This window comes from Schistocerca gregaria, chromosome 1, assembly GCF_023897955.1.
Source record: "Schistocerca gregaria isolate iqSchGreg1 chromosome 1, iqSchGreg1.2, whole genome shotgun sequence".
NCBI lineage: Eukaryota > Metazoa > Arthropoda > Insecta > Orthoptera > Acrididae > Schistocerca > Schistocerca gregaria.
The window spans coordinates 291,467,556-291,491,117 of NC_064920.1; the positions used below are offsets into that span (position 1 = coordinate 291,467,556).

The 23,562-nt window shown below is 42.2% G+C and overlaps 1 protein-coding gene across 4 annotated transcripts in view; it reads right to left on the minus strand.

Moving 5' to 3' along the window:
* LOC126341510 (estradiol 17-beta-dehydrogenase 2-like) overlaps positions 1–23,562 on the minus strand; it is a 172,401-nt gene that overhangs the window by 71,524 nt on the left and 77,315 nt on the right. For all 4 annotated transcript variants that reach the window (XM_050001779.1, XM_050001778.1, XM_050001781.1 and 1 more), the window contains 2 exons: positions 15,146–15,328; positions 2,331–2,463 (listed from right to left, as the gene is read on the minus strand). In XM_050001779.1, coding sequence (XP_049857736.1) covers positions 2,331–2,463; positions 15,146–15,328 — 316 coding nt within the window. The remainder of the gene's footprint in view (positions 1–2,330; positions 2,464–15,145; positions 15,329–23,562) is intronic.

Consider the following 23,562-nt stretch of genomic DNA (forward strand, 5'->3'; position numbering starts at 1 on the left):
CGAGTGTGGCAGCGAAAAGAAGGCAATGTGCTACTGTTTAAACGACACTGACTCAAAAGTGGACACCAGCTGCCTCATTCTACCTTCCTCAGCACCTTTAAAAATTTTCCTAATAATTTTGCCATGTGAACATATTCAAGGTTTTTCCTAAGAGATAAGGAGACAGAGACAGTGGGAAAGAGACAGAAAATTAAAAAAAAATTGGACGATAGTAGACAGTGGTTGTGGTATAGAAAGAGCGAAGCAGACAATGGCAGTATCAGAGGAAGAGAAGGACACAGTATTAGCGAAACATAGTTGACAGCGACGTAACAGCGCTACGAAAAGAGTAAAGGACACACTGTCAATGGGACAGAAACAGAAGGAAGGAGGAAGTGCAAGTAGGTGAGAGCCAGTGATAATGAGAAGCAGAGTCTATGACAATGACGACGAGGAAGAGAGAAGGTAATAGTGAGAAAAGACAGCAGCAGTGGGAGGGATCCAATGAGATAGTAGCAGTAAGAGAGAGCAAGTTGGAATGTCAGTGAGAGGTGACAGTAGTAGTGGGACAGGAAGAAGGAGGCCGTGGCTCTGAGGTGGAAGACAATGACAGAGAGGTACAAAGAGACAATGACAAAGAGCTGGGCTGAATGAGTGAGTGGAAATGGGCAAGTGGGAGTGGATGGCCCAGTGGATGTACGAGGGTGAATCAAATGAAAACCTTTAATTTTTTTAATATTATTTATTGTGCGGAAGTGGTACAAAGCTGTATCACATGTCAACATACTCTCCCCACGTTCAATGCAAGTCCTCCAGCGCTTACAAAGTGCATATATTCCTTTACAAAGATATTCTTTTGGTAGTCTGCACAACCACTCATGCACCGCGTGGCGTACCTCTTCATCAGAACGGAACTTCATTCCTCCCATTGCGTCTTTGAGTGATCCAAACATATGGAAATCATTTGGAGCAAGGTCTGGTGAGTATGGTGGATGAGGAAGGCACGCAAAATGCATGTCTGTGATTGTTGCAACTGTTGTATGGGTGTTGTGGGGCCTTGCATTGTCATATTGCAAAAGGACACCTGCTGACAGCAATACACGTGGCTTTGATTTGACTGCGGGCCGCAGATTATTTTTTAGGTGTATGATGCACTGTTGACTGTGGTCCATTCTAGGCACGTAATGCTCCAAAATGACGCCTTTTTCGTCCCAAAAAAGAGTCAGCATAAACTTCCCTGCTGATGGTTCTGTTCGAAACTTATTTGATTTTGGTGATGAGGAATGGTGCCATTCCTTGCTCTCTCTATTCGTTTCCGGTTGGTGGAAGTGAACCCAGGTTTCGTCCCCAGTAACCATTCTTGCAATGAAGCCATCACCTTCTCGTTCAAAGCGCCGAAGTAGTTCTTCACAAACATCAACACGTCGTTCTCTCATTTCAGGAGTCAGCTGCTGTGGCACCCATTTTGCAGACACTTTGTGAAACTGGAGCACATCATGCACAATGTGGTGTGCTGACCAATGACTAAGCTGTAAACATGTTGCAATGTCATTCAGCGTCACTCGGCAGTTTTCCTTCACTATGGCTTCAACTGCTACAATGTTTTGTGTAATCACAACTCGTTGTGCCTGACCTGGACAAGGAGCATCTTCCACTGAAGTCACACCATTTGCGAACTTACTACTCCATTCGTAAACTTGCTGCTGTGACAGACATGCATCACCGTACTGAACCTCCATACGTCGACGAATTTCAATAGGTTTCACATCTTCACTACGCAAAAACCGAATAACAAAACGCTGTTCTTCCCTGGTGCAAGTCGCAAGAGGGGCGGCCATCTTTATACTGATACTGCGTGTGCAGCTACACTATGCTGCCAACTACAGGCCATTCTGCACGCTGTTTGTAGCACGCTTACCAACTTACAGGATAACGACGCGAAATTTCGATTTGTTATTACAAGTTTAAGGTTTTCATTTGACTCACTCGTAAGTGAGAGACAGGTGAGTTTGTGGAAGTGAGAGGTGAACTGCGTGTAGAAAAGAGCGCAGATAAGTTTGCGTGGCAAACGTTTTGGGAAAATTTTTGAAGGTGTTGAGGAAGGTAGAATGAACGTAGCTGGTACCTCACTTTTCAGTTAGAGTCTTCTAAACAGGGGCATTTTCGCCTTTTTAATGATCGGATAAGTGCCTGCTGCTCATTACCGAATAAAACTCCAAGCATGTGAGACCGTTGCATTAGGGAGTACTGTTCATTTTTCACTAGTAAATTAATACAATCAACTCTGTACACATAGTTTACTCTACAACGTACGAGAAACTTGAGTGTTGTACGTACCGTAATATACTTACTGACAAAGAGGAGGTTCCACAGTGCAGACAGAGACGGACCATTCCTTCATTTCCATTCTCAAGACCTTGGTAAACATTATCAGTGCACTTTTGGACAGGCAGTATGCACTCACTCTCGGAACTGGCATTCTGCCTGTAATGTCCCAAATTTGGTGTTAAAGTTACTGTTCTACTTTTTGTTATTGTTATTATTATTATTGTTATTGTTGTTATTCATATAGGAATACTACATAAAAGAAAGTACTACACAGTATTAATACTACACAGTGTTAAAGTTATTGTGCTACTTTTTGTTATTATTATTATTATTATTGTTATTGTTGTTATTCATATAGGAATATTACATAAAAGAAGGTACTACACAGTATTAATATAGGCAGTCAAAAATGGACACGTGCATAAATTAACGTGATGGCTATCAACTTGGTGGAGCTTTCAGAAGTGGGATCCTGCCCCGGATCAATTCATGGGTTGACAGCTGACACAACAGAATATGGTACTGTTCGGTGACTGGTGAATATGAGGAAATGTGAACGAGGGCTGTGGCGCCGTTGCCAATACACTGCGATACTGCAGTCCAGTTCGGGAGGAAGTGAGCAGATCCTCAGAATAAGTGACTATACATAAGAAATACAATAGTTGTTGTTGTTGTGATCTTCTGTCCTGAGACTGGTTTGATGCAGCTCTCCATGCTACTCTATGCTGTGCAAGCTTCTTCATCTCCCAGTATCTACTGCAACCTACATCCTTCTGAATCTGTTTAGTGTATTGATCTCTTGGTCTCCCTCTACGATTTTTACCCTACGCTGCCCTCCAATACTAAATTGGTGATCCCTTGACGCCTCAGAACATGACCTACCAACCGGTCCCTTCTTCTAGTCAAGTTGTGCCACAAATTTCTCTTCTCTCCAATTCTGTTCAGTACCTCCTCATTAGTTATGTGATCTACCCATCTAATCTTCAGCATTCTTCTGCAGCACCACATTTCGAAAGCTTCTACTCTCTTCTTGTCCAAACTATTTATCGTCCATGTTTCACTTCCCTACATGGCTACACTACATACAAATCCTTTCAGAAACGACATCGGAAGCAGCGCTTCTCCTGCGCTCATGACCACGACAGCTGGAACCTAGACGACTGGAAAACCATGGCCGATGTGACCCGATTTCAGTTGGTAAGAGCTGATGGTAGGGTTCGAGGTGTGGTGCAGACTCCACGAAGCAATGGACCCAAGTTGTCAACAAGGCACTATGCATGCTGATGGTGGCTCCATAATGATGTAGGTTGTGTTTACGTGGACTGGACTGGGTCCTCTGTCCTACTGAAACGATCATTGACTGGAAATGGTTATGTTCGGCCGCTTGGGGACCATTCTCAGACATTCAACGACGGAAATTTTATATATGACAATGTGCCATGTCACCGGATCACAACTGTGCACGACTGGTTTGAAGAACAGCCTGTGCAACTGGAGGAAACGATATGGCCACCCAGATCGCCCGACTGAATCCTATCGATCTTTTATAGAACGTAATGGGACGGTCAGTTCGTGCATAAAATACTTTCGCAATTATGGACGCTATGCAGGCAGCATGGTTCAATATTTTTACAGTGGCCTTCCAACTACTTAATGAGTCCCTGCCACTTCGGGTAGCTGCACTACGCTGGGAAAATGGAGGTCCGCCACCTATTAGGAGGTACCCAATGACTTTTGTTACGTTAGTGTATCAGGGACGACCAAAAAGTTTCTGTTCAAAGTCCGTTCAGTTCTGAATCAGTATGCCAGTTAAGCAAAATCGCCAGGAGCATTGAAGCAAATATAGCACCGAAGCATCAGGCTAAGGATCCCAGTTTGGTAAATCGCCGTGTTTTGATGTTCGAGGATGTCCATAACTGAGTGCTGCACAACTACGTCCGACAGGAATCTTCAAGGTGTTTTTTAAAGGAGCAAAGGCATGATGATGACATGCGGAGTTACCAGTACTATTGTGCAAGTGCTTTAGCGTTTCCCACTTGGATGAGACTGGTTTCCCTGATAGACCGGCGCCTTGCACGGACTTGTCGCACCATCCCACAAGGGTGGTTTTCGACAGACATGCTGCCCCATACACATTTTTCGTTATCCGGTGGATGTGCACCGATGTTTGTCCTTCGGTAAGTAAGAGTAACAGCAGGTTGGTCCTGTTTGGACGCAACGAACGTCGCCATAGATTACGTTTCCGCATGCACGTTGGAAACACAAATGCTACACTAATTCCTCGGCTAAATGTAGTTGCTTATACAAGGTGGTCCAGTGATCGTGACTGGGCCAAATATCTCACGAAGTAAGCGTCAAAAGAAAAAACTACAAAGAACGAAACTTATCTTGCTTGAAGGGGGAAGCCTGATGGTGTTATGGTTGCCCCCAAGATGGCGCTGCCATAGGTCAAACGGATATCGACTGCGTTTTTTTAAATAGGAACCCCCACTTTTTATTACATATTCGTGTAGTACGTAAGGAAATATGAATGTTTTAGTTGGACCACTTTTTTCGCTTTGTGATAGATGGTGGTGTAATAGTCACAAACATATGGCTCACAATTTTAGGCGAACAGTTGTAATAGGTAGGTTTTTTAAATTAAAATGCAGAACGTAGGTACGTTTGAACATTTTATTTCGGTTGTTCCAATGTGATACATGTACCTTTGTGAACCTATCATTTCTGAGAACGCATGCTGTTACAGCGTGATTACCTGTAAATCACATTAATGCAATAAATGCTCAAAATGATGTCCGTCAGCTTCAATGCATTTGGCAATACGTGTAACGACATTCCTCTCAACAGCGAGTAGTTCGTCTTCCGTAATGTTCGCACATGCATTGACAATGCGCTGACGCATGTTGTCAGGTGTTGTCGGTGGACCACGATAGCAAATATCCTTCAACTTTCCCCACAGAAATAAATCCCGGGACGTCAGATCCGGTGAACATGCTTCGGTGTGGTGCTTCGACGACCAATCCACCTGTCATGATAAATGCTATTCAATACCGTTTCAATCGCACGGGAGCTATGTGCCGGACATCCATCATGTTGGAAGTACATAGTCATTCTGTCATGCAGTAAAAACATCTTGTAGTAACATCGGTAGAACATTACGTAGGAAATCAGCATACATTAGTCAATTTAGATTGCCATCCATAAAATGGGAGCCAATTATTCTTCCTCCCATAATGTCGCACCATACATTAACCCGCCAAGGCGCTGATATTCCACTTGTCGCAGCCATTGTGGAATTTCCGTTGACCAATACTGCATATTATGCCGGTTTACGTTACCACTGTTGGTGAATGACGATTCGTCGCTAAACAGAACGCGTTCAAAAAATCTGTCATCGTCCCGTAGTTTCTCTTGTGCAAAGAGGCAGAACTGTACACGACGTTCAAAGTCGTCGTCATGCAATTCCTGGTGCATAGAAATATGGTACTGGTGCAATCGATGTTGATGTAGCATTCTCAACACCGACGTTTTTGAGATTCCCGATTCTCGTGCAATTTGTCTGCTACTGATGTGCAGATTAGCCGCGACGGCAGCTAAAACACTTACTTGGGCATCATTATTTGTTGCAGGTCGTGGTTGACGTTGCACATGTGGCTGAACATTTAGAGTTTCCTTAAATAACGTAACTATCCGGCGAACGATCCGGACACTTGGATGATGTCGTCCAGGATACCGATCAGCATACATAGCACACGCCCGTTGGATATTTTGATCACAATAGTCTTACATCAACACGATATCGACCTTTTCCGCAATTGGTATACGGTCCATTTTAACACGGGTAATGTATCACGGAGCAAATACCATCCGCACTGGCGGAATGTTACGTGATGCCTCGCACTTATACGTTTGTGACTATTACAGCGCAATCTATCACAAAGCGAAAAAAGTGGTCCAACTAAAACATTCATATTTCTTTACGTACTACACGAATATGTAATAAAAATGGTTCCTATTAAAAAAAAACGTATTTGATATCCGTTTGACCTATGGTAACGCCATCTAGCGGGCTAACCGTAGCGCCATCTGGTGTCCCCCTTCAAGCTAGACGAGTTTCGTTCTTTATAGTTTTTTTGTTTGATGCTTATTTCGTGAGATATTTGGCCCGGTCATTATCAGTGGACCACCCTGTATACCCACATCGGAATCGCGATACGTTGCATATACGCTGCAGCAACGCCATATACAGAACCTTTCTGATCCCCGATTTATATTTCGCTTAATATTTGGGTATTGAAGTTGATTGCTGATGAAAAATATTATTTTAAAGGCAAGAAAACATTTTATTAACGTTATAATTACACCCTGGATACGAAAAACACACAGCTATTGAAAAAAAAACACAGACGTTATGTAAGTAGGCTGTTTAGGTTTTTTTATTGGTAACGCCGCCGCCACGTAGCGCTCTGTATAAAAATCACTGGCTGTGCCGTGTACAGTCTGTGGCTGGTTTGCATTGTTGTCTGCCATTGTAGTGTTGGGCAGCGGCAGCTGGATGCTAACAGCGCGTAGCGTTGCGCAGTTGGAGGTGAGCCGCCAGCAGTGGTGGACGTGGGGAGAGAGATGGCGGAGTTTTGAAATTTGTAAGAATTGGTGTCATGAAGTGATATATATATATATATATATATATATATATATATATATATATATATATATATATATATATATATATATATATATATTATGACTACTAAGGTAAATACATTGTTTGTTCTCTATTAAAATCTTGCATTTGCTAACTATACCTATCAGTAGTTAGTGCCTTCCGTAGTTTAAATCTTTTATTTAGCTGGCAGTAGGGCGCTCGCTGTATTGCAGTAGCTTGAGTAAAGAAGATTTTTGTGAGGTAAGTGATTTGTGAAACGTATAGGTTAATGTTAGTCAGGGCCATTCTTTCGTAGGGATTTTTGGAAGTCAGATTGCGTTGCGCTAAAAATATTGTGAGTCAGTTTAAGCACAGTCGTGTATAATTTTTCTAAGGGGACGTTTCACATAGACCAGTCGTGTATAATTTTTCTAAGGGGACGTTTCAGTTACACAAAATCCAAGAATAAAGGTATTGACAGCAGAGTCATGGAGCAGCACATAAGCATAAACCTCAAGGAATTTTTTCTATTCTTTTAACACTTCCTCCAAATGAAAAAAAAATCATGAAATTATTGTTTTGCCTATTGCATGCCAATTTCTGAACATAGAAAATTAAATCGAACTCGTTCAAGGAGTTTCGTCAAAATATCTGCCAACTGGTTGTGTCCATCAATGTGTTCCAAGAAAATCTCACCATTCAGATATCTTTCACGAATATAGAAATGTCGTAACTCTATATGTTTAGAACGTCGATGATATTCTGGATCTTTTGCTAACTTCAATGCACAAGCATTGTCCATGTAAAGAACTGGAGGCTGTCCCGACATTTCCACTAATTCCGATAGCAGACGACGTAACCGAACTAACTCTTTCGCTCCTTCAGTAGCTGTAATTATTTCTGCCTCACTTGTGGATGTGGGCACTACTTTCTGCAACTGACTTGTCCATGACACTGCAACATCTGACTACTTTGAAAGAATGCCAGTTGTTGAGCGCCTTGTCCGGTTATCACCTGCGAAATCTGCATCAGCGTAAATCTTTAACTCTTCTTTTTTATTATATACAATTCCAAAGTTTAAGGTCCCTTTCAAATACCGGAAAATGCGCTTTACTCTATTCCAGTCTTCAGTGGTTGGTTTCTTCATAGCTCGAGCAGATTTATTGACTGCGAAAGTGATGCCTGGACGAGTTACTGTTGAAAGGTACATGAGACAACCAATTGCTTCACGGTAGGGTACAGACGACGAAACTTCGTTTTGATTATTGTCCTCACGTCCAATACGAGTTGAGATTGTATTGCATTCTGCCATTCGAAATCTTTGCAGAATTTCTTCTGTGTAATTCTCTCGACTTATCAATATTGCTCCATCTTCATATTGATTTATTTTTATGCCAAGAAAATTGTTAAGACTGCCAGTTGTTATTTCGAATTCATGTTGTAAAACATCCATAAAACAGCAATGTCTTTCTTGTTACTGCCGACAATCAGGCCATTATCAACGAAGATTGCCACATAAAGGCTATATCCATTTTGTCTACGATAATATAGGCACGGATCTGCATCACTGTTTGAAAAACCAGCTTTCTTCATGAACTCAACAACGTGGCGCTTGCTTCAACCCATAAAGACTCTTTTTTAAAAAACACACTCGACCTGTACCATCTTCGAAACCTTCTGGTTGTTCCATATATATATATCATCTTCAAGTACAACGTTCAAAAAAGCTGACTTGCATCGAATTGTTCTAGTAGCATTTTCTTTGAAGCAGCTACAGCCAACAGAGTTCGTACGGTGTCATAACGTGCTACAGGACTAAAGGCGTCGTCATAATCAATTCCTGCTTTCTGAATACAGCCTTTTGCAATCAATCTGGCTTTAAAGCGAGTACCTCCATCGACTGCGACCTTTTGCCGTAGAACTCAGCGGTTTTGCAATACTTTGGCATTCTTCGGACGGTCAACCACCACCCATGTATTGTTTTTCTGTAGTGATTGAGGTTCTTCACTGATAGCTTGCATCCATTCTTCCTTCTCGTTTGACTGCAATATTTTTGAAAAACGGTTTGTATCTTTGTATTCAAGTGCATCAACTTTTGTTGCCATACAAAATTAACCACTTTCCATCCAAGTTGGTTTTCTTCGCTGTCTTTTATTCTTCTGTTCCTCTTCATTAGAAGATTCATAAGCTTCTGCTTTTAGAAATTCTGCTAATTCTTTATTTTCATCAGATTCACTCGACTCTTGAGTTTCTCTAGAATCGAGTGTGCCAATTTTTTCTTGAGTTTGGCTTCCTTCAGAAGTGTACAGCCTACGAGATTTACGTTGGTCATCTTTAGATGAATTCGGATCATTAAATTCTTCCTGAGGGACTTCAAATTCAACATCATCACTGTGTAAATCACAAACAATTTCTGGCTTAAATTTCACATCGTGATTCAACACCACTTTTCTCTTAGATGGAATTCAAACTCTAAACCCGTCTTTGTCATTAACATATCCAACAAGTCGTCCAGAAACTGCCGTATTATCAAACTTGGAACCGAATTGTTTGTTGATGTGAACATAACAGCCTGTGTCAAAAGTTCTGAGATGATCAAGTCGTTCTACTGGTCGATTAAACCGTAGTTCATAAGGGGTTTTATTTTCATGAAGATTTTCCAGTACGATTTATTAGGTAGACTGCTGTGTTACATGCCTCTTCCCACAACCCTTTAGGTAATTTTTTCAGACTTAGCATTGACCGGGCAGCTTCAACAATGGTCCTATTTTCCCGTTCAGCCACACCATTTTGTTCAGGAGTGTAAGGAGGAGGAATCAGAAGCTCTATTCCCCTGTCTGCAAGCAGTTCACTGACATTCTTATTTGTTAAATTCTTTGCCACCATCACATCTAAATTGTTTGACAACATGTCCATTAGTCGAGCTTCATTTAAGAACTGCTTAAGCACAGTATACACTTCACTTTTGTGTCTTCAAAAGAAAATTTGACGAAATTTACTAAAATCGTCCTTGAAACATACATAATAATGGTTACCTCCAAAAGATTTCGTGCCCATTGGTCCATTGACATCCGCGTGGATTATTTCACCAGTACTGGTAGAGAGTATTGTTCGTGTTTTGAATGGCAGCCTATGCATCTTTCCAACCGCACAGCCGTCACAAAATTCACTCTTGGCATCTTGCACATAAAGGTTCATTCCTTTTAAAATATTCTTCACATGTTGTTTATTTTGATGACCAAATCTTTTATGGTACACTTGCAATGTTTCGGATGAAGTCATCAAGTTCACATGATTCGTTTTTGCATTTCTGACAACACGCATGTTCAACACATAAAGTCCATTTTTCACATAACCTGTCATAACAATATTGCCACTGACTTGTTTTCGAACACAGACATTATTATAACTAAAATTAGTACTGTATCCTCTGCAGGCAATGGCTCTCACAGAGAACAGATTAGCACTTGCATCTGGGACTTACAAAACATTGTCCATTCTAGCATTGTACCATTTACTGTGTCGTCGAATTTGGATGTAAACTGTTCCTTGACCGCACGCACACATTTTGACATCTTGTTTTCCCAATGAAATTATTTGAGGAGCATCAAATTCACTATACGAAACAAAGTACTGTTTGTTGGGAGTGATATGACTTGTAGCGCCACTGTCGCAACACCATTTATTTGGATCGCTGTGATTACTGGTAGACACACCCATAGCGTACGAAGTAAATGCAGCGTGTTCACTTTCTCGCTTCTTCTCTTTTCTTTTATTGCTGCTTCTTCTCTTTTCTTTTATTGCTGTCTCGAGTGTTCTGTGGACACTCTGCTGCCCAGTGACCTAATTGTTAGCATATATTCCACGGAAACTTCTGTTTTAATTGTCACTTCGTCATCTTTACTTGTTGATTAATTGTTTGCCGTTTTCTTGTTTTTAGAAACGACAAAATCTGCACTTCCATTAATGTCTTGTTCACGCAGTTCAATAGTGCAGAGTTTTTCAGTCAATAAACTCAAGCTTCGCTTTTCTGTCTGTACCGTATCCCAGAGATCCTTAAAATTGTCGTAGTCTTTTCCCAGTGTGGACAAAATTCGACCATTTAACATTCTTTCAGATAGCGTATTTTCTTCATGTTTTGCTAATTCATCGTGCAGGTCCACAAATGACTTTTGCAGTTTGGCCACATGTGCATTAATATTTTCCGTTTCATCACGTTTAACACGGAAAAATGTTTCAATCAACATATTCAAACGTCGAGTACTGCTACTTTCAAATCGGGCGCGTAACTTGTCCCAGATTTCTTTAGCGTTCTTGCACCTTAAGACGAGTTGTGCAACAGGTATACTTGGAGCACTTGCTATAAGACTTGCTGCCTTTGCGTCGTCCTTGTGCCATTCCACATACGCTTCTTTTTGTGCACTTGTCGCCTCGTGCGGCAACTCTACACGTTCACGTGTACCGTTAATAATATCTTATAGTCCATATGAACGCAGCACCATAGAAATATGCCATTTCCATTTGGCCCAGTCGTCGGGTCCTTCAAGCGTATCAATGTTGACCTTATAATCGCCGCTAGCAGTCATGTTTCTTTACAGACATAGGCTCATTTCAAACATTGTTTTAATTAAACTATGTTGTTTGCTTTTACACGTGTACTGGCCCATAACCTGATGAAAATATTATTTTAAAGGGAAGAAAACATTTTATTAACTTCATAATTACACCCTGGATGCGAAAAAACACATTTACTGGAAAAAACACAGAAGTTACACAAAAGCCAACAATAATGGTATTGACAGCAGAGTCATGGAGTAGCACATAAGCATAAACCTCAAGGATTTTCTTCTTTTCTTTTAACAATTGCATACAGTGGTTTTTACATTTACGCTGCTGTTACAATTTTTTGGAAAAATAAATGATCATACATATGCCGTTACGTTCTCTGTAACATTCCTCCCTCCAGATTCGTTACAACGAGAATCACGCTGATGTCTGCGTACTTTATGCACTGCGAACAACGTCTCTTATGCCATTTGCAATACTAGTATACCATGACGTTTCCTATAAACCCTCTCTGTAAGTTCACAGCTGTATTTGTGAACTGGGGTATCGACCGTGTCTTTATCGATCGTATACGACGTGTCACGCGCTCCTTACATCTCCGCGAAGGAAGATGGAAGAAAACAGCCGCCAGTGCGCCTTGCGAAGCACACTCGCTCCAGGGCTCGCAGTCTTCCTATGGTTGGCCCTTCGGACACCATCAGAGGACGCCGCATTCACTTAGACTCACTGCCTGATAATGTAACCCTCGCACATCTAAGGTTCCCCATAACGAACTCCACTCACATCTCGTAAGACTCGCCATGAGAGTACAAGAACATAGAATGGTGCAACTAATATTGCAACAACTACCAATTGCCTGTAGGCTGTAACAGCTAACAAGTGCTTCAATCACATACAGTGCGAAACTGAGAATCAAGCGATCAAAATATATGTATTTATAAATTAAACAGAGTAAATAGTTTATTTATGTACTAATGTTTGTACTGTATTTCATCAACTTACGCAACAACAGACACAACGTTAACATTTTTTTTCTTTATTTCTGCATATCTGGCTAAGGTCACTTCGAATTTCTACTTCGAAATAAAATTTTTCAGCTGAGAATTTGCTTTTTGGCGGGTCTCACACATTACTGTTCTGTGGTGGATGCTGGGGCTGCCTTCAGTGTAATGTGCCACATTAATCCAGTGTGCACTTAAGCTCTTTGCAGACAGGTTATTCTATGAGGTACTGTCTCTTCTTAATGCCTTACTTCCTGTAAGTCTATGTTGATTTCTCAGTTTATTCACGTTAACTATTACCATTTAGATTCTCCTATCTATACTAGATAGTTTATGTAAGTCGGCAGACCCAGAGTTTTTGGACGTGAAACCTTCTAGGATGTTATGGTGCATCATTTTCCTCTTCAGTTTCTCCTACACGATTGACGTTTCAACCCTTCTGCTGAGATCTTCACGATGTTTTGGTGCTCACGGTCAGGTGGACACTGTCAAGGCCCCACCGCGGTACCATCTTCCCTAAGGGTTTTTGCCTTGTACTTATTGCTTCATATGCTGTGTTGTAGTGTTTATTTACTTCATATCGTGGTTCATTATGTCTGCGTGGTGATGTGTTCAGACATCAGGGAATAACCGCCACGGTGCAAGGAAAACCCATATAGGGCAAACGTTTTAGCAGTGGGTGGAGATTAGGAAAATATCCAACAATAATGGAGGATGTTGGCTGTGAGTACTGCTCCTGAGCTGAAGAAGTTGGCACGGGAGACAAAACCGTTAGTGCCCCACGAAACTAGGCACCCCACCTCACAAAAAAGTGATGTATACCAATTTTTGGGTAGCCATTGAATGGAAAGGGGTACTGGACTGAACTCATGGAGTATGGGGAAACGGTCGCGCGGAACTGAAGCGGGAAACAAACCTATGACCGCTACATAAAAATTAGGGCTCCTGGTTATCCAGAGAAGAATTCTATAGAAAAGTGCACTGGCTGTCTGAAGGCACCTAGGATGGCTGTGCCGACCCAGGTGGCAAGCAATAGCCTCCAAATGATCAATCTGGTCTCCAGCAGTCTATTAACAACGACAGTATAAACTAGGGAAACATCGAATTCAACCTGGACCATTGGTGTCCATTTTTGTTCATCAACGATTGCGTAATTTGGCTGGCGGATGATGATCAAACAGAAGAGTGGAGGCAGCTATGTGCCAATGGATGTTTTGGGTATGTAGTCCTACAGCCTCAGAAGTTCGTGAGTCAATAGAGCTAAGGGACAGTATCACGTACGGACGATGGGCGTCTTTCATTGCAATGAAAACCTTTTTCCAATAGCAAGTACATTCTGTTGCGTTAAGGGAATATACTTGCGGTGTGTATCACATTGATAACGATCCGTTACAGCCATGCGGATAAGATGCCTGTCATCTCGACTGCTAGTGATACGAGGCCGTTGGGATCCAGCACGGCGTTTTCCGTATTACCGTCCTGAACCCACCGATTCCATATTCTGCTAACGCTCATTCGATCTCGACCACTGCGAGCAGCAATGTCGCGATACGATAAACCGCAATCGCGATAGGCTACAATCCGATCTTTATCAAAGTCGGAAACGTGATGGTACGCATTTCTCCTCCTTACACGACACATCACAACAATGTTCTACCAGGCAACGCCGGTCAACTGCTGTTTGTGTATGAGAAATCCGTTGGAAACTTTCGTCATTTCAGCACGTTGTACGTGTCACCACCGGCGCCAACCTTGTGTGAGTGCTCTGAAAAGCTAATCATTTGCATATCACAGAATATTCTTCCTGTCACTTAAATTTCGCGTCTGTAGCATGTCATCTTCGTGGTGTAGCAATTTTAATGGCCAGTAGCGTACCATGCTTCGATGTTCTTCAGACCTTCCTCCTTGTCCTTACAATCTTCTGCTGTCCGTGCACGGCGTCTGAGAGCTCCCGTTGTCATCCACCGGATGATTTACACGCGGGTACAGCGTGGCCGAGCGAGGTGGCGGAGCTCGTAGAACTCTCGAGTGGTAACCGGGAGCAGCTGGGTTCCGATACCCGTTCTGACGCCAGGATTTCAGTCTTCGCTGGTTTCCTTAAATCACTCACTCGCCGTACCTTAATGGTTCCTTCGAAAAGGACCTGCCGATTTCGTTCTCAGTTCTTTCACAATCCCTGACTGTAGTCCGTCACACATGAACCCATCGCGAGGGACACTAGGTTCTAAATACGACTAACGGCACTCTCAACAATAGTGTGTGACGTGAATGTCAAACTTCCTTTTCGTGGTGTTGTAATCACTTTTGATAAAAAAAAGTGTGTATCTTTCAATTTATGTATGTCATCGTCTGCTGTTTATTTACTACAGCCACCAATTACGTGCTCTGGGATCAAGCCTCAACTTCGCATTACACCACGTAAAAGTGGATTTGCTGGTAACGCTCTCAGAAATTAAAAAACATCACTTCGCAAAGGATCCCATCACATGCTAATAAAACTTTCTGCAGTGAACAACTTTCTCCTTTCTCAGTAGTTTGCTTTCTATTCCTTACTTTGTCAACGTTTTTCTGTTTTTTCTGGTGCTAAGTCAACGTACCCCGACACATATGCAATTACCTTACTTACCTATAGGGCTGGTGACGTTGACGAGGCGGCCCTTAGACTTCTTGAGGAGCGGCAGGAACGCTTTGGAGACCCTTATGGCGCCCATCGTGTTCACGTCCAATACCTGCTGGAATTTCTCCAGCGGCGTGATGTCCACCTCGCCTAAGTCGGCGATTCCTGCGTTGTTTACCACCGCCCATAGCTCTAGAATAAGAACGCAAATATCTTTCACATAGACCCAGTAGTGCTTTATTAAGAAACATAAAAATCTGTTGCATTGCGTATTTCTGGTAAGTTTCGTTTTTTTTCAATTGCAGCCTTGGTCGTACACAGTACTCAAACGTAACTCGCGAGTACGTAATACCTGATTTGGACCCACAGATTAATCATTTCCACCATATTTCTCCCTTTCCTAAACTCCTTCTCTTCCTCCCAAATTTTCCGATCATCATGCGACAGTAGAACAAGAAACTTCCCTACAACATTTGTTCCATCGTTGCAGACGAGACCGTGAGGTTTATGACAGTACACTCCTAACCTTACCTCGTACATTATTACAACTTTTGTATATTTTATACTTAACTGTAGAAAAAATCGTGTATGGCGCATACAAGTAAAAAACTCGCTGGTGATCAACCTTTCTTAACTATATATGAAGATAGTATCTGTTCTCGAAAGAACAGTTATCGTTGATGACCACGCAGCTTTCGCTAGAATGGAATGATAATTAAGTGGACACCCGAACTGCAAACAGGCGTTGATATACTTCATTGGCGATGGATAGAGCGTCTGCCATGTAAGCAAACGCCTGTTTGCAGCTAGGGTGTCCATTTAATTATCATTTCAAATCTTTTTTAGTATGTGAGAATGTAATAGCTTTGTTCTAATTTTGTACAAGTCACCTATTGCGTGAATTTATTTGCCGCTAAGAGTAACAATGGTATTTTAAAGAATGTAAAAGAAGATATAAATAAATAAAATTTGTAAACATAAATATAGGCGCTCGCTGGGAAGGCAGACCAACTGAAATGTGTAGCAAATGCGTGAAATGAATAACGTTAAAATAGGGACTCAAAATGAGATTTCTATGGCTCGGAAAAACGGTCATGGCGACTAAGAAAAGCAGCAGAAAGAGCAATCTACGGTGAGTTGTTTGCTAGACAGAGCTGGTGGCAATCCACAGCTAACGAGTATAGGAAGGAAGGGAGTCGACATCGAGGTCAAGAGAGATGGAGCATATGCTCTGATTGTGTCAAGGATGAGGAAGGAAATCTGCCGTGCCCTTTCAAAGAAACCATCCCGGTATTTGCCTGAAGCGATTGAGGGAAATCACGGAAAACCCAAATCTATATGGCCGGACGCGTTTTTGAACAATCCTGATTCCGAATGCGAGTCCAGTGTGCTCGGTCTCTGCTATTGACTGAAGCGGGGAGTCTCTTGCTAACCAGAAGCAATACGATACATGTAAGTGAGAAGAGTTCGGAGATTAATGATGTAACTGCCACACTGTTGGAGAAAAGTTGCTAGGATATGAAACTTAGATACATTTCAGCTGAGACTGGTCTGAAAATTTCCGCCCGTCGCTGGACTTGGAATCATTTCAGGTTATAAGGAATAATTTTATGATTTGAAATTTGTTAGACGAAGTTACGACTTTGATGTGAAGTGGGAGAATACACTACTGACCATTAAAATTGCTACACCAAGAAGACATGCAGATGATAAACGGGTATTCATTGAACAAATGTATTGTACTAGAACTGACATGTGAATACATTTTCACGCAATTTGTGTGCACAGATCCTGAGAAATCAGTACCCAAAACAACCACCTCTGACCGTAATAACGGCTTTGATACGCCTTTGCATTGAGTCAAACAGAGCTTGGATGACGTGTACAGGTACAGCTGCCCATGCAGCTTCAACACGATACCACAGTTCATCAAGAGTAGTGACTGGCGTATTGTGACGAGCCAGTTGCTCGGCCACCATTGACCAGAAGTTTTCAATTGGTGAGAGATCTGGAGAATGTGCTGACCAGGGCAGCAGTCTAACATTTTCTGTATCCAGAAAGGCCCGTACAGGACCTGCAACATGCGGTCGTGCATTATCCTGCTGAAATGTAGGGTTTCGCAGGGGTCGAATGAAGGGTAGAACCACGGGGCGTAACACATCTGAAACGTAACGTCCACTGTTCAAAGTGCCGTCCATGCGAACAAGAGGTAACCGAGACGTGTAACCAATGACACCCCATACCATCATGCCGGGTGATACGCCCGTGTGGCGATGACGAATACACGCTTCCAATGTGCGTTCACCGCGATGTCGCCAAACACGGTTGCCACCATAATGATGCTGTAAACAAAACCTGGATGCATCCGAAAAAATGACATTTTGTCATTCGTGAAACCAGGTTCGTCGTTGAGTACATCATCGCAGGCGTGTAGCCAATGACACCCCATACCATCATGCCGGGTGATACGCCCGTGTGGCGATGACGAATACACGCTTCCAATGTGCGTTCACCGCGATGTCGCCAAACACGGTTGCCACCATAATGATGCTGTAAACAAAACCTGGATGCATCCGAAAAAATGACATTTTGTCATTCGTGAAACCAGGTTCGTCGTTGAGTACATCATCGCAGGCGCTCCTGTCTGTGATGCAGTGTCAAGGGTAACCGCAGCCATGGTCTCCGAGCTGATAGTCTCTGCTGCTGCAAACGTCGTCATAGTTCGTGCAGATGGTTGTTGTCTAGCAAACGTCCCCATCTGTTGACTCAGGGATCGAAACGTGGCTGCACGATCCGTTACAGCCATGTGGATAAGATGCCTGTCATCTCGACTGCTAGTGATACGAGGCCGTTGGGATCCAGCATGGCGTTCCGTATTACCCTCCTGAACCCACCGATTCCATATTCTGCCAACAGTCATTGGATCTCGACCATTGCGAGCAGCAATGTCGCGATTCGATAAACCGCAATCGCGATTGGCTACAGTCCGACCTATATCAAAATCGGAAACGTGATGTTATGCAATTCTCCTCCTAACACGAGGCATCACAACAAAGTTTCACCAGGAAACGCCGGTCAACTGCTGTATGTGTATGAGAAATCGGTTGGAAACTTTCCTCATATCAGCACGTAGTAGCTGTCGCCACTGGCGCCAACCTTGTGTGAATGTTCTGGAAAGCTAATCATTTGTATATCACAGCAGCTTCTTCCTGTCGGTTAAATTTCGCGTCTGTAGCACGTCATCTTCGTGGTGTAGCAATTGTAATGGCCAATAGTGTATTATTCCCTCCCACATACACCTTTCGAAATGACTATGACGAGAAAATCGAGAAATTACAGCTAAAACAGAGACTTATTGACAGTAGTCCTTTCCACGTGCCATTCGCGAGTGGAACAGAGAAGGTGATATCAGTTTGTGGTATCAGAAGTACCTTCTGCCACACACCGTCAGACGGCTTGTGTATTATGATGTAGTTGTGGAGGTAGATGTAGGCACCATCAATGTAACTGTTTAAAAATAAAAAAAGTAATTTTCTATTAGTTTTCACATTGTCAAACTATACCTGCCATAACTTTTATACTGCGAATATTTTTAATTTACTATTTGCGAAGTAGTGAAGGCAGCAGAGGATCAAGTAGATGAAAAGACGAGGGCTAGTAGAAATCATTGGGAAACAGAAGAAATATTGAATATAATTGGTGAAAGGAGAAAATATAAAAAATGCCGTAAATGAAGCAGGCAAAAAGGAATACAAATGACTGAAAAATGAGATCTACAAGAAATGCAAAATGGCTAAGCAGGCATGGCTAGAGGACAAATATAAGGATGTAGAGGCTTATCACAGTAGGGGTAAGATAGATACTGGCTACAGGAAAAATAAAGAGATCTTTGGAGATAAGAGAACCACTTGTATGAACATCAAGAGCTCAAATGGAAACCCATTTCTAAGCAAAGAAGGGAAAGCAGAAAGGTGGAAGGAGTATATAGAGGGTCTGTACAAGGGCGATGTACTTGAGGACAATATTATGGAAATGGAAGAGGATGTAGATGAAATGAAATGGGAGATACGAAACTGCGCGAAGAGTTTGACAGAGCTCTGAAAGACCTGAGTCGAAACAAGGCCCCCGGAGTAGACAACATTCCATTGGAACTACTGACGGCCTTGGCAGAGCCAGTCCTGACAAAACTCTACCATCTGGTGAGCAAGATGTATGAGACAGGCGAAATACCCTCAGACTTCAAGAAGAATATAATAATTCCAATCCCAAACAAAACAGGTGTTGACAGATGTGAAAATTACCGAACTATCAGTTTAATAAATCACAGCTGCAAAATACTAACGCGAATTCTTTACAGACGAATGGAAAAACTAGTAGAAGCCAATCTCGGGGACGATCAGTTTGGATTCCGTAGAAATATTGGAACACGTGAGGCAGTACTGACCTTACGACTTATCTTAGAAGCTAGATTATGGAAGCGCAAATTTACGTTTCTAGCATTTGTAGACTTAGAGAAAGCTTTTGACAATGTTGACAGGAATACTTTCTTTCAAATTCTGAAGGCGGCAGGAGTAAAATACAGGGAGCGAAAGGCTATTTACCATTTGTATAGAAACCAGATGGCAGTTATTAGAGTCGAGGGACATGAAAGAGAGGCAGTGGTTGGGAAGGGATGAGACAGAGTTGTAGTCTCTCCCCGATGTTATTCAATCTGTATATTGAGCAAGCAGTAAAGGAAACAAAAGAAAAATTCGGAGTGGGTATTAAAATCCATGGAGAAGAAATAAAAACTTTGAGGTTCACCGATGACATCGTAATTCTGTCAGAGACAGCAAAGGACTTGGAAGAGCAGTTGAACGGAATGGATAGTGTCTTGAAAGGACGATATAAGATGAACATCAACAAAAGCAAAACGAGGATAATGGAATGTAGTCGATTTAAGTCGGGTGATGCTGAGGGAATTAGATTAGGAAATGAGACACTTAAAGTAGTAAAGGAGTATTGCTATTTGGGGAGCAAAATAACTGATGATGGTCGAAGTAGAGAGGATATAAAATGTAGACTGTCAATGGCAAGGAAAGCGTTTTTGAAGAAGAGAAATTTGTTAACATCGAGTATAGATTTAAGTGTCAGGAAAACATTTCCGAAAGTATTTGTAAGGAGTGTAGCCATGTATGGAAGCGAAATATGGACGATAAATAGTTTGGACAAGAAGAGAATAGAAGCTTTCGAGATGTGGTGCTACAGAAGAATGCTGAAGATTAGATGAGTCGATCACATAACTAATGAGGAAGTATTGAATCCGACTGGGGAGAAGAGAAGTTCGTGGCACAACTTGACCAGAAGAAGGGATCGGTTGGTAGGACATGTTCTGAGGCATCAAGGGATCACCAATTTAGTATTGGAGGGCAGCATGGAGAGTAAAAATCGTAGTAGGAGACCAAGAGATGAATACACTAAGCAGATTCAGAAGGATGTAGGTTGAAGTAGGTACTGGGAGATGAAGAAGCTTGCACAGGATAGAGTAGCATGGAGAGCTGCATCAAACCAGTCTCAGGACTGAAGACCACAACAACAACATTTGCGATTTGAGGTTCTCATACCCCCTCACATAAACACACACACACACACACACACTCACTCACGCGTCCGCGCTCGTACGCGCGCAGGCGCACACACACACACACACACACACACACACACACACACACACACACACACAATCGAATCAATTGGAAACCCTACTACCTCAGACATAGCCTAGTGGAATACTAACTGAAATAAACGTGGTTCTGTAACAGCCCGCCCGGCTCTAACGAGTATAAATTATAAATTACCCACAAAAAGAAAGGAAAAATACAATTGTTAAGTTTGTAAGTAGCACGTAGTGAAGTAGCCTCCAGTCAAAACTGTCGAGCAGAGCTATATTTACACTCTAAGACCTCTCAGGCCTGTTCAGTTGACTAGTTAACACATAACAAAACAAGTACACGTAGTTGTATATAGAAGTTAAGATTTACTGTAATTTAGTTTCACATTTCTAGGTTTACTATTCTCCTTTTGTTCATTTTTCATCAGTTCATCTGGTGATGACGTGGTAATAAGGCTAAACTGGTAGTGATACCATGTGACAGATCCGAGGCTAAAATATACAGTCTACTAGAATATTTTGCTGGCACATCGCTGCGCCTCGTTGGGACAGTATGCCTAGCCTGTGTAAGGAATGGGAGTGGTTCTAGGAGTTTGTGGCGGTGGCATTTAGATGATATAATAGAACCACGCTGATCCTGGCTAGCTGGGATCATTCATCGAAACTGAGGATAATCCAGAATTTAAGAAAATCGAGTGCTTTGAGTGAAACGTTGCAACAACGCAGGTATTATTTACATACATGCAGAACAATCAAGCAGGGACTTCACCAGCATTACTCAGCAAAAGTCGTTAACGCTATTACTTTCTCCAGCTGCGTTGTGACCCCTGTCTGTGTAATAACGTCTTCTTTATCAACTAAACCTTCATCACTACTCTTATTCTCTGGAGACAAATAAGTAGCTATAACAGTCAAAAATCATATCGTAGCGAGTGTCATTGTCATTTCACAGCCAGTCATTTACTTCATTACCACCAATGTTTCTTGCAATTGTCAATTCACTCCACTCAGGGACTACCTTTGCCATGCATCCACATGCGAGATGAATCGTCCTAGGAAACCAGCTACATATTTAACATTGTAATTACAATTAAATATTATGATCATAGAGCCAATCTGATGAGATTCCACAATGAGCAAAGTATCGCAAGTACCACCTTTTGACTACTGTGGCTCTGGAAATATCAGTATATATACCATTTTTATCACCGGACATAATTTTCCACGCAAAATGTTTCATCCACCTTACAGCTATCGATGAGCTGAAATGGCGATTTTCCACGTCAAATCCAAAGCTCCCTTACGACCGCATGTAGTCATTTTCTTTGCACGTGTTGGAACACTGACTACAGTAGCTTTACACCAGAACACACACTTTATAAGCCTGCTGATCACAGCGAACCTATCACACATCCCTTACTAAGTATAATACTCCACAAATAACTGAATGCTGGTGGCCAAAAACAATATTGAAAGAAAGTCCTTGATTGAAGGATGAACGCACTCCATTTGTTTTTCTTGTGAGTGGTATTACTGTGGCTTAGGAAGAGAGTCGTAATCGTCTGATAAGCAACACGATTGAAATGACTATGTTATTTGCACCCTGCATAAAAACTGGTCTTGATTATACAGGCACATGCAAGAATCGCTAACGTTATCTATGGTAAAAACAACTGTACTTGCTTTATAAATGAATATATGGTATTGCCTCCAAATAAAGTGGTCTTCCACACAAATACTGTGACATTAAGTATGGTTGGTGAGGTAGGAGTGTATATTAATAGTCCAAAAGTGCAGGTGCATGTCACCAGAGGAGTAAGGCCGAAGTAAAATCACCCTTCTCACCGAATTTCAAAAGGGACTCGGCTAAGGAATGTGATATTAAGCCAATAGCCGCAAGTCCCTCATGCCGCTACTAGATATTTCCCACGATAACAAACAGTATTTTTAATGCATTCTGTCTCGATACCGCGTAGACAGTGTAAATGAGGTACTGTGATACATCCATGGGGTTTCAGGTGAGAGAGTGTAGTAACCACAACCAACAGCGGGAACGCCTTGGGCTACGGATCGGAGCCGCCAGCCGGGGAAGCCGCCGGCGGTGGAACACGCACCACCGGGTAAATATAGGACGAGTTGGGCAACAGACCAACGACAACTGACAACAGACCGACCACGACCGACTATGAGAAACACAACAAGGAAGAGATAAACAACGGAGGCTTGTGGAAACCCCAACACCAAACACCAAACGTAAATCCACTCGGAACCAGTGCCAGGCAAATGTCAACAACGAACAACGATCAACGACCAAAACGCAGTGCCGCCGAGATAGAAACGAAATCCAGAGCGAGTAGCAGACTGGCTGGACTAGGTTTTTTTTTCTTTATTGTTATTTTCAAACCTGTTTACAGGCAGGCCCACAGCAGCATACTACGACGATCTTTGGCCTCAGAGAAACACACAAGATAGAAATGAAGACAATGTGAGACAATAATACAGTGGACATATAAACGAAGACAAACACTTTGTAAAATACATGGAGCCGTTTACCGGCGTAGAGTCTAAGATAAAAGTTGTTCAGACTTTTGGACACATACATAGACGAAAATTGTCACACGTGAACATAGGTGCACAAAACGAATAACACTGAACCACTGAAGCACAAACGATGGCACACACAGAAACACGAGGCGTTGATCTCCGGCGCGAGAATGTTCACTAACCGTGTACGAGTCCGGAGACATGCCAAGAGAGGAGGAGGGGGGGTGGGGTG